Genomic DNA, 14,655 nt, shown 5'->3' on the forward strand with positions numbered 1-14,655 from the left:
ACAAATTTTCGTTTTGCGAGAAAGGGATAGAAGACCCTCCCACTCCAAAATAAAATGCCTGTAACTTTGTAAATCTTTGTTGGATTTTAATATTTTTTCAGTGTCGTCATTATTTTTATCCTAGTTAATATTAAAGTAATTATTTATCAAATTCAAAAGTAGGAAAATTTAAGGGAGAACTAAAATAAAACTAAATCTGATAAGGTTAAAATACGTTTATTGCTTACAGTTTAGTTAGGTACATTATTCAGTCAGAATTTATCATAGTTAACTTAAATAAATTTTCGAAATAAAACTTAACAGAAAACATAAGTGCAACTAAAATCTGTGAAACCTTCAGAAAAGTAAACTTCGTGAAAATAAGTGATCAAGAATATGGTAATTCTAGGGTTTATTTAGTACTAGCGACCCGCCCCGGCTTCGCACGGGTGCAATGTAGATACTAATGTGGTGTCAGTGAAGAGTGACGAAAATCATAAAATCGATTATTGTGAGCCAACCTTAAAAGATAGTATGTATGCTATATACCTATATATATATATATATATATTATATTTATAGCTACATTGCGACTCCCCGTCTTACAGTTCTATAAGTTCTTAAGTATGGGTTGTCTGGAAGAGATCACTTTAGTGATAAGGTCGCCCTTTGTTTTTTAAGTGTATCCTGTATTCTTACTCTCTGTAAATCTATTAACAATAAAGTTATTTTAAATTAAATTAAATTATGCTATGGCGGATTTTTTTGTAGAATTTATAAGAGAAACAATTTCACCATACATTGTTTTCGTGTAACTTTGACCATTTAGGCAGCGCACGCCTCGGAAACTCTCAAATGAGAGGATATTTTCCGACCTAATTCACATTATTTCAATTTCCCTACGGATCTCTTCATGTCTGATTTGATCACGTAGAGAAAGTCCACACATAGCTCTGTCCATCGCCCGCTGAGTGACTGAGCTTTCTTATGAGGCTCATAGTTAGCGACCATGTCTCGGATCCATATGTCTTCACTGGCAACACGCACTGTTCCAAGACTTTGGAATATGACTGATGATGACTTTGGAATACTTTATGAAAGTTGACACATAGAGCAAATATGGCGAGTGAGTTCTCCAAATGTACGCATAATATCTACGCGCGTCGTTTCTTAGGGTAGGGCGTCTTGTAGTGGTAATGGCGCACGTGCGAGCGCAGCGCCGCCGCGTCCGCGAACGAGCGCTCGCACGTGACGCACGCGTGCGGCTTGCGGGCCTTGTGCGTCTGCGAACAATACATCATTTTTTTTAAAGAATATTAGCCATGTTAAATGACTAATATTCCCCTTTCCTCTCCAACTAAGCGACAATAGTGCAACGGGCGGGGTTTGAACCGTCGACCTTTCGGTTTTCAGTCCACTCCTTTACCCGTTGAGCTATTGAGGCTCGCACGTGACGCACGCGTGCGGCTTGCGGGCCTTGTGCGTCTGCGAACAATACATCATCGTCATCATCATCAATGAGGCAGACATCTTTTATCGAAGTCACAGATATATACAGATATGCAACTATCGTGGCCCCCTCAGTCCCTCTCGCTCAAGCAGAGGTAATTACTTGTCAAATGTTATCAGTACCCTTATTATAAATGCGAAAGTGTTTTGTTTGTTGGTTTGTCCTTCAACCACGTCGCAACGGTGCAACGGATTGACGTGAATTTTTGCATGAGTATAGATGAAGACCTGGAGAGTGGCCTAGGCTACTTTTTATCCCGGAAAATCAAAGAGTTCCCAAGGGATTTTTAAAAACCTAATTCCACGCGGACGAAGTCGCTGGCATCAGTTTGTTCCGTCTATTTTACGTTCGCTTCGGCTATTGTAGCCTAGTATACTGCAACCCACCATTGCACAATAACTTCAAAAACAATAAACAACAAAACAAATCAATTATTTCTTTAAAATGCTTGAGTCAACATAACCTCACTTCGCGTTGTTTGTCAAGATCTCACGTACAAATACATTTTGACAAACAAAAACTAGTGGCAACGTGACAAAAACAATCGTTTTGTCACGTTCTAATAATCCAACACCAATAACCATTTGCCTTATACCTACTTGTAGTTTTAGTGATTTAGTACTTTTCAAACCAGCAATGTATAGCGTGCAAAACTCGGGTCAATGCCCCGTCTACGGCCCTGTGGCACTTATCTACGCAACGTTCGCTGATCTCTGGTGTCGGTCAGATGTTTTATTTGCAATATATTGCGAACTTTTAGAAAATACGGGATTTTTTCGCGTATTTTTTGTGGTATCTTATCAGTCATCAGTTCTATCTGCACCTGTCTTCGTTTTTGCTAGCGTTCTACTTCCATCTTGTATAAAAACCTCACCCATATATGTCTCTTGCAATTCGCCCGCAGGTTGAACTTCTTCTGGCACACGGGACACTGGTGCAGCAGCTGGTCTCCGCTGTGAGTCTTCACGTGCAGCACCAGGTGCCGCTTGAGGTAGAACGACTTGTCGCAGACGTCACACTGGAACTCCTTCTTGCCGGAATGCTTTGACGTCATGTGGAATTGCAGGGTGTATGGCGTCTGTAATAAGTCACCGTAACTCATATTCAAACGAGTTTTGTATTAGAGGATAAAACTAGGTTTCCCCGTAAATTAAAAGGCACTCCATAGTAGTACAGAACCCTCGTTGCGCGAGCCTGACTCGCACTTGCCGGGTTTTTTTTGTGTGATGTAACTACAAATTCACGGTTTTCAGATTCTTCCCCTAATGTCTGCTATAAGACCTACCTTCCTGCCAAACTTCATGATTCTAGGTCAACGGGAAGTACCCTATTTCTTGACAGACAGACAGACAGAGAACGATGTGATCCTATAAGGATTCTTTTTTTTCCTTTTGAGGTATAGAACCGTAAAAGTAGCTAACAAGCAATTATTATCCATACAAGGGACAGAAGCTATCTCTGTACCAAATAGACCATGTCTGCAACGTCACCCACGCGGAATTTGGTATTTTGAGAATCTTATGAGACCACTTTAATTTACGTTTCATTGAATTTCAAATCACAATGTGGTGCTCAAGAAGCTTACCTCAAAAAAAGTTGCCTCACTAAAAAAGATGCCTCACCAAAAAAGTTGCCTCACCAAAAAAGTTGCCTCACCAAAAAAGATGCCTCACCAAAAAAGTTGCCTCACCAGAAAAGTTGCCTCACCAGAAAAGTTGCCTCACCAGAAAAGTTGCGTTGCCTCACCAGAAAAGTTGCCTCACCAGAAAAGTTGCCTCACCAAAAAAGTTGCTTTACCAAAAAAGTTGCCTCACCAAAAAAGTTGCCTCACCAGAAAAGACTGCCCGCACTTTTCGCACAAACACTGCGAGCTTGCGGAGTTGGTCTTGTGCGGCGGGTGCTGGGTTCGAGTCTCGCCTGGGTGATACATCTTGAAATGATGGTTGTACGATCGGAAACCCTGTAGTTGAACGCCGCACTGCAAAAAATGAGGGCGTGTGACCTTTACAAGTCGTGATGACGAAGTGCTTCTTGCGTATAATAATAAATAAAATAAATAAATAAATAAGCCTTTTATTAACTGAAAAAATATAAATATGTATACACAGAATCTAATTTTTATAGTAGCTAGGTACTCACACTTTTCATACTTTACTTAGTTGAAACAAAATTTATGTTCTATGCTTATTTCCTTATTTTTAAACTTTCAGTGATTTTACAACTAATCAAGATAAAGGATACACGATTTATAGACGTTTTACCTCATTGTTACCTAGGAAGGTACATCAAAACATTAGAGAACTTTTGTAATCAATGAGATAAGTTGAACTTGTAACAATGTATTTAGATGACGTAAATTATTCTATTTAATATAGGAACATTAATTAATATTTGAATCTAGGACGACATATTAACGTTTTTAGAAGACAACTTAAATTATGCGGTTATAGAATAATTTACATTTTTCTTACGTATACTGTCAGATAAATGCTGGGCACGGCTAAGGGATGATTTAAACCGACACGTGGCGGGCACGAGCCGTGCCACGTACGAGGCGCGGGCGAGGCATCACGGACATTTTATATGAAGCAATTTATGCTTCACCGTATGCGTCCGATGTACGGACACGGTGAAATAATAAACATAAACTGCTTCATATAAAAAGACTGTCCGCACATTTCACACAAACACTACGAGCTCGCGGTGTTGGTCTTGTGTGGAGGGTGCTGGGTTCGAGTCTCGCCCGGGTCATACATATTGAAATGATGGTTGTACGAGCGGAAACCCTGCAGTTGAATGCCGCACTGTAAAAAATGAGGGCATGTGACAACGCCTAACGTTACCTGTTCGCACGAGATCAGCTTGGTCTCCGAGTTGAGTTGCTCTTCACTCTTGTCAGTTCTGGTGTAGTTCTGCTTAGGAGTGTTGCGCTTCAGTAACCTGTCAGTTATACAATCTGGTCATCATCAGAGTGGGCTAGAGGGAACTCTCGGTTTGATCCAGTTGCTCGATTGCGGGAAAATTGCATCAATCATAATTACAATCTCAATTGTTGTGATTGGCTGAATTTGTGGTATTCTTGTTACAACAATGCATTGTAGCCAATAGTGAGCGAGCGTCAATCAGAGTTGATTGCGATCGTGACGTGCGTTCATAACAGCTATCTGCATGCCAAAGTTTGAGCTGTGCGGTGATAGATCAGTCAGTCAGTCAGTCAACTTTTATTTACATAGATTTTCTTGATAAATAAACTCACTTTCCAGCAGCATGTTTGAGCGACACCTGCATATGCTGCTTGTACGCGGTGTCAGATGCAAAGCGGATATTGCACGGCTCACAGAAAGGACCGTCTGGGTTCTGCAACATATTATGTTGACATATAATGTAAACTACAGTGCGACAAAGCTATCTTGGCGCGTGGCGAAAATCGGAACTAACGTTGCCGTCAAGTGCCCCCTTTGTTCTTGTTTGAGTATTCTAAGCCTTTGTTCTCCAATAGCGCCCCCCTGTCAATGTCATTCAAGTGCCAAGAAAGCCTTGTCGCACTGTAGCTTATTCCCCCGACTACATAAATTCAAACCCATTTCACCCCCTTAGGGATTGAATTTTCAAAAATACTTTCTTAGCGGATGTCCACGTCATAATAGCTATCTTTATGCAAAATTTCAGCCCGATCCGTCCAGTAGTTTGAGCTGTGCGTTTATAGATCGATCAGTCAGTCAGTCACCTTTTCGTTTTATATATTTTTAAGAATGGACTCACCATATATGCTCTGTCAACTATCATATCAAATTTAAGGCACGCGATGTGTAAGCGGTGCCGCTGCGTCATCCTACATAGTTATCGCTGTACCACGCCGCACGATGCGTTACGCCGAGCGGTGCCGCCGCACGATGCGTTACGCCGAGCGGTGCCGCCGCACGATGCGTTACGCCGAGCGGTGCCGCCGCACGATGCGTTACGCCGAGCGGTGCCGCCGCACGATGCGTTACGCCGAGCGGTGCCGCCGCACGATGCGTTACGCCGAGCGGTGCCGCCGCACGATGCGTTACGCCGAGCGGTGCCGCCGCACGATGCGTTACGCCGAGCGGTGCCGCCGCACGATGCGTTACGCCGAGCGGTGCCGCCGCACGATGCGTTACGCCGAGCGGTGCCGCCGCACGATGCGTTACGCCGAGCGGTGCCGCCGCACGATGCGTTACGCCGAGCGGTGCCGCCGCACGATGCGTTACGCCGAGCGGTGCCGCCGCACGATGCGTTACGCCGAGCGGTGCCGCCGCACGATGCGTTACGCCGAGCGGTGCCGCCGCACGATGCGTTACGTCGTGCGGCGGCGCCGCACTGCCGGTTTGGGCCCAGAGAAAAAGGAAAACATCGTTAGGAAACCTGCATGGTCTCTACACGATGTTTTCCATCCGCGTTAAAGCAAACGATATTTAATCGCTATCGCCAATTTTGGTATTTCGAACAAGTATAATTTTATTTTTATTTATTTTATTAATTAGGAACACACACCATACATTAATTTGACACAAACTACAACACTTATAAACAAACACAGGCTGATAAATGTATCTATAAAATGTGTACACAGCATTTGCAAAATATCTAGACAAATAACTAACTACTTAACTAAACAATTAACTAAGTTACTTAGGAGATGAACCCACCGTAAAATGATAAGAGCTTTTTTTTTGGATAATGAAAAACATTAGATTTTTTCTTCTACCCTCACCTCACCGAGTTTCTTGCTGGTTCTTCTAGGTAGGAACGGCATTCCGAACCAGTGGTAAATTAAAACTACCTGACTATTCATAAGCACTTTTAAAAAGTTTACATGAATAAAAAACCATTCTATTCTATTCTATTCTATACCTGCACGTCGAGGTCGCGATGTTTCCTCTTGACATGCAGGCCGAGCCCCTTCTGGTTGAGGAAGGAGAACCCGCACAGGGTGCACACCATGTTTGTGGGGTGCATTATGCGTAGATGCGACAAGTAGCCGGTCTTTGAACTGCAATGACACATTAATAATCTTTTATTTAATAGGTAGTCAACGGTATACAAAGAAATATTTTGTATATCTAAATTAAAGTTTAAGTGAGAAAAAACAACATTAAATTAAAACTAAAATAAATTAAATTAAATCTAAAACCTCATCGAGACCACCGCAGCGAGGCATTGTACCCAAGATGCTGGCAGTATTAGTTAATAAGTATATTAATTATATTAACTAACATAGAATAAGTTTCTTACTAACATAGGTTAGGATGGTTACTAACATAATATTGTGGCTAATTCCGTTGTACACAATCTCTAAACTAATCTAAAATGGCACGTCTAAATCTATTGCTATCCTTTTCATAATGTTGCTTGCGGAAAAGGATAGCACTAGATTTAGACCTGTTAATTTAGTTTAGTTTAGAGATTGTGTACAAGAGAATCGGCCCCATTGTGGGCCTTTGTTGTCTGACAAAATAAAGATTATTTATTTATTACCGCTTTGGATGGCCAAACTAATTATTTGTCCAAGGTAGCTGCCAGGGTCCCTGGTTGAGTCGATAACCCTTTTCGAAATTACCTCAAAAAGAGCTCGAGACCCCGCGCCCCACGGCCTAAAGGTCTCCACACCAAAAGGCACTAATATGAAGCTCCCATCGAGGTTTCATATTTGCGCCTCTTGGCCTGTTCGGCGCTGATAGCCGCTGCACCCGCCACAGAGGAGGTCGCCTGAAGTGGGATGCAGAGTGTCTGCACACGTTCCATCCCAAACAAGCAACCTGCCCATCTTCCACGGTACGAGCGTCATACCATGAGGTCTCTTGCCATCGCTACGTGCCAAACCAATAGGTTCGGTAAAACTGTTGGGCCGTGAAAAGCTAGCAGACAGACAGACAGACACACTTTCGCATTTATAATATTAGTATGGATGACTATTTATTGCGAAATGCAAGCTTACTGTCTCTCCTCCTGACAGTGCGGGCACGTATACACGACGCCATCGTGCCACTGCTGGTGGTTGATGGCTGCCATCCTGCAACACACCCGGACCATTAGCGATGTGACCCCCAGCCTCACTCCATTAAGCCAGAGATAATCTTTATATATAAAAGGAAAAGGTGACTGATTGACTGACTGACTGATCTATCAACGCACAGCTCAAACTACTGGACGGATCACGCTGAAATTCGGCATGCAAATAGCTATTATAACGTAGACGTCCGCTAAGAAAGGATTTTTCAAAATTCAACCCCTAAAAGGGTAAAATAGGGGTTTGAAGTTTGTATGAAAGTCTGTCAGTTTTGAAGTGTCGATAAAGAAGTTTTGTAGTTAATATTTTTGCAATTAGCAGTATAACATATTTTATTAAGCTTATGTTAAAATCTCATAGTTAAAAATCAAACCTAAGGGTGTAAAATAGGGGTTTAAAATTTGTGTAGTCCACGCGGACGAAGTCGCGGGCATAAGCTAGTTAATTACAAGTATATATTGCTAACTTCATACATTTTTTTTTTATTCGTTATAGGCGCACGCTTGACCACGATCACACCTGATGGAAAGTGATAATATGGCCTAAGATGGGACGCGTTTGCCTAGAAGGTGCCTATTCACTCTTGTTTTAAAGATACCCGGATTATAATTGACAGGAAACACTGATCTAGGAAGAGTATTCCAGACCCTAGCCATTCAATGAACCAAAAGCTTAATCTAAATATATAAAAGAGAAATACCACTCACTGACTGACTGACTGACTAATCACGAAATCTCAGAAACTATAAAGCCTACAAACTTGAAATTTGGAAGGTAGGATCTTTCTAGGACGTAGGTATCAGCTAAGAAACGGTTTTGAAAAATACCCCCCCCCCCCCCTAAGAGTGCAAAAGGGGGGGTCGAAGGTTGTATGAAAGTCCTATGTTTTTGAAGTTAGAGATGTGAAAATCGACATTTAGGTTATTAGCTTTAAATAATAAAAATCTGTATAATTCAATTTGGGAAATTCCCCACTTAAGGGTGGTAAAATAGGGGGGCAATGTTTTTATAAAAAAGTTTTAACAATTGTTATTTTTACTTGAAATTTGAAATGTAGGCTATTTCTAGGGGGTAGGTATCAGATAAGAAAGGATCTAACTAAACTCTCCCCCTAAGGGAGTAAAATCGAGGTGGGAGGTTATATGAAAATCCTATGTTTTTGAAGTTAGAGATATGAAAATTGGCATTTAGGTATTCTGGGTTCCGTGTCTTAAGGTGAGACTGAGTGAGTAGGTAAGTGAGGCCTTTTGCAGCGGGAAAATTTCAGATCTCATGAGAAACCAGTACGCGGACGAAGTCGCGGGCATCTGCTAGTTTGCTATAATCCGGTGAAACAGGTCGAATCTGTATAAAAATATGCTCCTGAAAAAAGCATATTACACAATTGAAGATTATCTAAATGATAAAAGAGCGTGGATTTGACCTGCAGCTCGTTCTAGCAACGCACAAGACTGCAAATACTATTTTATACATGACATAATCTTGTACCTATATCAAATATTTGAAAAGAGCAACCGCCGAGTTTCTTGCTGGTTCTTCTCGGCAGGAAAGGCATTCCGAACCAGTGGTAGATGCATCCGACTATTCGTAAGCACTTGTAAAAGTTTATACGAATAAAAAAGATTTTCATTTTCATTTTCATTTTCATAATGCGATGCAACATGCGAAATGCACCGCCCATCATGCAGATTCGACCTGTTTCAGCGGATTACAGCAAATTAAGCTTTTGGTTCATTGTATATCATGGACTTCCGCAAAGTAACGCCTGCTTCTATACAACATTCATACATTCATTCGAAGCTCGCGTAAAACTCCTTAACGGCGACCTTTCGGATTTCAGTCCGCTTCTTTAACCGTTGAGCTATCGAGCCTCTAATGATTTAAATCTTATTTCCTGGTTTAACGACATATTTTAATGTATATAACGGGTACATACCACGATTAATTTCATGTTTTTATTTGTCGATATTTCAACCCGGGTTACGGTAATAATCGTAATTTGTAACGGGTAATTTATTACGGGTCGTTCTCACGACGGGATGGGTTGAAATGTCGACAAAATAAAACAAAAATTAATCGTGGTAGGTACCCGTTATATATGTAGGCATGTTGATGTTAAAAGAGTTCTTACTGTCATGGATTCCATTAAAAAGGAATGTTTAATGAAAAAGAGTGATTCGGCAATGACATGCGTGGTTGTCAATCAAAATGGAAGAATTGCAATTTATCAGAATATTAGCTAGGCTTAGCTTAGGAGAATTATTATTGGAGATGGCTGTTAGCGTGATTAATATTGGTGCAATTGTGATATGGAGTTGCCTGATACAAGAATGACCCGTTTGGTAAAGAATCATTGATGACTCTTGTGTAAGGTTGAAATGGATTAAACAATGAGATTCGTATGAGGTCGAATGACTTGTGTTCTGCTGGTCTTGCGGAGTCCATGCACTAGCAATCCCTTAAGATGCGTTGTAGTTATAGTGTGACGATGGCTTACCTGGATGAATAGTGTTCGAGGCGCCGTAGCGCGCGATGCTATGGCATTCGGTATGTGGATGAGCGTAAGGTTGCAAAGGTGGAGATATTGAAATGTTTGTGATTTGGTAAAGAGAAGTCAATAATGATTGATATTTAGATCGTAAGAGAGTCAATGCAATGATCCTGTTAAGAGCGTTCATGAAGTTGTGATTGATGATTGAGATTAGATGCTACGCGAGGTCTTGCTGGTTCTTCTCGCAGTAGGCCGTGGCATTCCGAACCAGTGGTAGATTGTCGTTGGATGTTCAGATAAAGTAATGACTGTGATTTGATTTAGAGGTTGCAATAGCAATTGCGCCCTAATAGCATGATGTAGTATTTAGCTCAGGCTAGCTAGTTTAGAGGTTGGCGAAGGTGTCGCTATAAGGGGTGTTGTGGAGGCGACTTAGGTAGGGGTTAGGGTTACCTTGCTCTGATGGTTTCCCTGTGCGACACGTAAGAATTACAATGATTGTAATTGAGGATAGTTCATGTAATTTGATGACACAAGAATATCGTTAGTTCCCATATGCGGCCGGGTTCATTTCTGAGTAAGTAAATCCTGACTTATCCGATAGGATGTTTAAAGTGCTGAGAACTAGTTGTAAAGAACATTGATTAAAGTGTCTACTGATTTATTATTACATTCTGATGTCGGCTGAGGATTAATAATAATAACTTTCGGTCATCCTTCTCTTGTCCTTCTTTCTCCTCATTCATCCTCCTGCGTGCCGATATATACATTAAAATATATCGAGGCTCTATTACTTACTTATGGCTGGTGACTAGTGGACAGCTAGTACAGCTGTACTTCATCCTGTGCACGCGGGACACGTGCTCGTTCAGCTTGTGTTGACTCTGGTAGTGAAGTCTACATATGGGGCAGACCACTTTTCCAAATTTCTGAAAAAAAAAATGGATGTCATTTTTCGAAATCGGCACCGCTAAAATCCTTAAAAATGACACATATTATAGTGTAAAAAAACCGGTCAAGTGCGAGGCTCGCGCACCGTGAATTCCGTAAGATAGATAGATAGATAGATAGATAGATAGATAGATAGATAGATAGATAGATAGATAGATAGATAGATAGATAGATAGATAGATAGATAGATAGATAGCTAGATAGATAGCTAGATAGATAGATAGACAGATAGATAGATAGATAGATAGATAGATAGATAGATCTTTTATAGACAATGCTAATGCCAATGGCATATTATAAAGGACCATTGTTTAGTAGGAAAGTATCTTAGCTGTGATCGTCTCTTACTCTTTGTGCGCACAATATATATATAATATATATATTGTGTATAATGCGCGTGAAATAATATATATATAATATAAAAAATATAAAAATATTAATATCTTTTTTTGGATGAATCCTGAAATTAAAAATCTTGGTGATTATGTTTAAGTAATGGGCCCCCTGTGGTATTAATATTTTTCCTACATAGACGCATTCAAGGTAAAATTTTGTATGAAGTTTGCCTTTGTTCTTTCATGATTCTAGGTCAACGGGAAGTACCCTGTAGGTTTCTTGACAGACAGACAACAAAGTGATCCTATAAGGGTTCCGTTTTTCCTTTTGAGGTACGGAACCCTAATAAGCCAAAAATCATAAGGGGTTATGAAGCAATGAGCATATTGTACAGAGATACTCACATCAGTATGTTTGTCCTTATGTGTATTGTAAACATTGTCACTACGGAACCCTTTGAAACACTCCACACATTTGTATACAGAATTTTGGAAATTGGGCGTCTCTTTCCTTTTCTGTAAATCAGCTAACTGTTCATCATAACTCATTTCAGTTACGTCGAACTGTTTTAAAAACTCCTTATCTTCAACTTTTACTGACTTTTTACCTTTTTTGACTGTTTTTGGTTTAGGCGTACGTTTTCGTATGACTTTAATTTTGCTATTAGTAATTTTAGCAGGTTTTTTAACATTTTTAGTATCTGCTTCATCATAAACTACTGATTTTAAATAACTACCACTGTCTTCTAAATCAATGTAATTGTTTGTATCGTTTATCACATTATTCATATACACATCTTTACGCTTGACTCTTTTATCACGTTGTATATCAATATCCATATCAATATCGATATCTTCTAAATCACCAGTTTGGACATCACCTAAATTTTCTGTTTTCAGCTCTAGAAGTTCATTTTTAACTTTTACTTCATTTTCAAGATCAGAGTTCAGTATGAGTTTGCTGTTAACACTTTCGACTTCAGTTTTTATTGATTTGTTGTTTGGTAAATAAACTTTATCGTTCATTCTTTTATCACGATGTATATCAGTATCGATTTCAACATCTTCTAGATCGTCAGTTTGGTTATCATCTAAATCGAATTCTACTACATAATCAGTTATGTCATCTAAATTTTCCGTTTTAACTTCATCAGGATCCGGATTCAGTATAAGTTTGCTGTCAAGCAATTTCTCTTCAGTTTTTATTGTTTGACTTTGTGATAATTCTTGTACTTCTGGGTCTTGTTCCTTGTGTATCAGATACAAGTCACAGTGGTCTGGTGGCAATGATTTTTTGCCTATATTTGATGTTAGATTCTTTGATACGCTTAGTGCTTCAATGTTTTGTGTTGTCAACTGAAATCCATACAAATATTATGTATGGGAAAGTGTGTCTGTCTGCTAGCTTTTCACGGCCCAGTAGTTCAACCGATTTTCATGAAATTCGGTACGGAATAAGCTTACATCCCGAGGAAGGACATAGGCTACTTTTTATCCCGGAAAATCAAAGAATTCCCACGGGATTTTTCAAAAACCGATTCCACGCGTACGAAGTCGCGGGCATCAGCTAGTATGTAGTAATTGCACTAAGCTGGTATTTTAAATATGCAAATTGAAAAGACTTACCGTTTGATTTATTGCAACCAATTTCAACAGTAAATGATAAGCCCTCAGACTCTTGTCTCTGAGCTTGCAGCAGTTGGCCAGTCTCTGAGCACATTCAGTGCAGAACTGCGGCACCAGGTGCATCTCGCCTTGCAGCTGCAATACCACGTAACTTGTTACGACCTGCCTGGCGCAGTGGTAAGCGACCAGAGTCTTATTAGCGGGAGGTTCTGGGTTCAATTAGATACCTCAATCCTAATCCATACCCTTCTAATCAGTACCCTTATTATAAATGCGAAAGTGTGTTTGTTTGTTGGTTTGTCCTTCAATCACGTCGCAGCGGAGCAACGGATCGACGCGATTTTTTGCATGGGTATAGTTTAAGACATGGGCTACTTTTTATCCCAAAAAATTAAAGAGTTCCCAAGGGATTTTTAAAACCTACATTCACGCAAACGAAATCGCGACATCAGCTATAGTCTAACTATATCCATGCCAAAAAACACGTTAATCCGTTGCACCATTGCGACGTGATTGAAGGACAAACAAACACATTTTCGGATTTATAATAAGGGTACTGATCATGTACTTACTGAAATTCCAGTCAACTGTTCATATGCCAAATCCAGGTTACATGTGTTGGCCAGGTACAGCTTACATCCAACGCTGGTGTTTAGGCATATCATACAGAACTAAAAAACATTTTATATATTTATATAATCATACATTACATACATTGTTCAATGATTGTAACTTTTTTGAAATTTTATTTAAAGTATACTACTGCAAAAATCATATGTATAACACAATCAGTATACCCTTATTATAAATGCGAAAGTGTGTTTGTTTGTTGGTTTATTGGTTTCCTTCAATCACGTCGCAAGGGTGTAACAGATTGACGTGATTTTTTACATGGGTATACATAAAGACCTGGAGAGTGATATAGGCTACTTTTTATCCCGGAAATCAAAGAGTTCCCACGAGATCTTTAACAAACCTAATTCCACACTAACTAAGTTGTGGGCATCAGCTAGTTGTACATAATACCATAGTTGTACCTGTGATTTTGATGGCCCTTGACTCCTTGGTACTGTTCCTTTTGTGGAACTAAACTCCATTATATCACTGTGTCTATTATTGTACAATACCAATGGATCATCTAGCAGTGTCTCTTCTAGATTAACTTTAATAGATTCCTCGATGGCTCTCCTCTGTAGAAAGGACATTCCCAACCAGTGGTAGATTCACTTAATGATTCAAAAGCTTGTAAAAGCTTATATGAATAAAAAATCTATTTCTATTCTATTTAGGAACTAACAGACAGAGCTTGAGACCTCTGACTTTTTTAATGGAATGAGCAGAAGACTGAAGCCTGTAATATGAAAATTATTAAATTAATGCATAACCAGGTGTTAATATGGATATTCTTGCAAATATAAACAATCAGACATGAATGTAAACAATCCTCAAAAAGTGGTTTTGATGTTGTACTGGTTGGTGTTTTAACAATAATATTCACAGCAACTGATTTTTACACTCACGGGCAGATAAAATCATAACTAATTAAACTAATATACGTGATAGTATTAGCTTTTCCATTATATTAGAAAATTAAAGACTTCAAAATAATCCATAAAAAATTGTACTTGCTTATTAGTTTTTTTTACTGGTTTTACGGCTCTGGGTTCTAGCCCTTTTGAGAATTTACTTATTAGTCTGTAATCTTAACCACAGACAAAGAATTTATTTTGAT

At 39.7% G+C, this 14,655-nt stretch overlaps 1 protein-coding gene across 5 annotated transcripts; it reads right to left on the bottom strand.

The window, feature by feature from the left end:
• Nucleotides 1-206: 206 nt before the first annotated feature.
• Nucleotides 207-14,554, bottom strand: LOC117994993 (zinc finger protein 58-like). 5 transcript variants are annotated; one of them, XM_069508187.1, is made up of 13 exons: nucleotides 14,444-14,554; nucleotides 13,961-14,274; nucleotides 13,496-13,594; nucleotides 12,924-13,058; nucleotides 11,703-12,653; nucleotides 10,810-10,940; nucleotides 7,449-7,523; nucleotides 6,365-6,503; nucleotides 4,746-4,846; nucleotides 4,333-4,429; nucleotides 3,321-3,467; nucleotides 2,364-2,567; nucleotides 207-1,262 (listed from the first exon to the last, which is right to left on the bottom strand). In XM_069508187.1, exons 2-13 carry the CDS (start codon nucleotides 14,126-14,128, stop codon nucleotides 1,134-1,136), a joined length of 2,376 nt encoding a protein of 791 aa, XP_069364288.1. In that variant the 5' UTR covers nucleotides 14,129-14,274; nucleotides 14,444-14,554; the 3' UTR covers nucleotides 207-1,133. The 5 variants fall into 5 exon arrangements, with proteins under 5 accessions (XP_069364288.1, XP_069364289.1, XP_069364292.1 ...); XM_069508188.1 differs by having other exon boundaries at nucleotides 14,352-14,458; XM_069508190.1 differs by having other exon boundaries at nucleotides 1,119-1,464.
• Nucleotides 14,555-14,655: the final 101 nt, after the last annotated feature.

The sequence above is a fragment of the Maniola hyperantus genome, chromosome 28, assembly GCF_902806685.2.
Source record: "Maniola hyperantus chromosome 28, iAphHyp1.2, whole genome shotgun sequence".
In the NCBI taxonomy this organism is placed as follows: domain Eukaryota; kingdom Metazoa; phylum Arthropoda; class Insecta; order Lepidoptera; family Nymphalidae; genus Maniola; species Maniola hyperantus.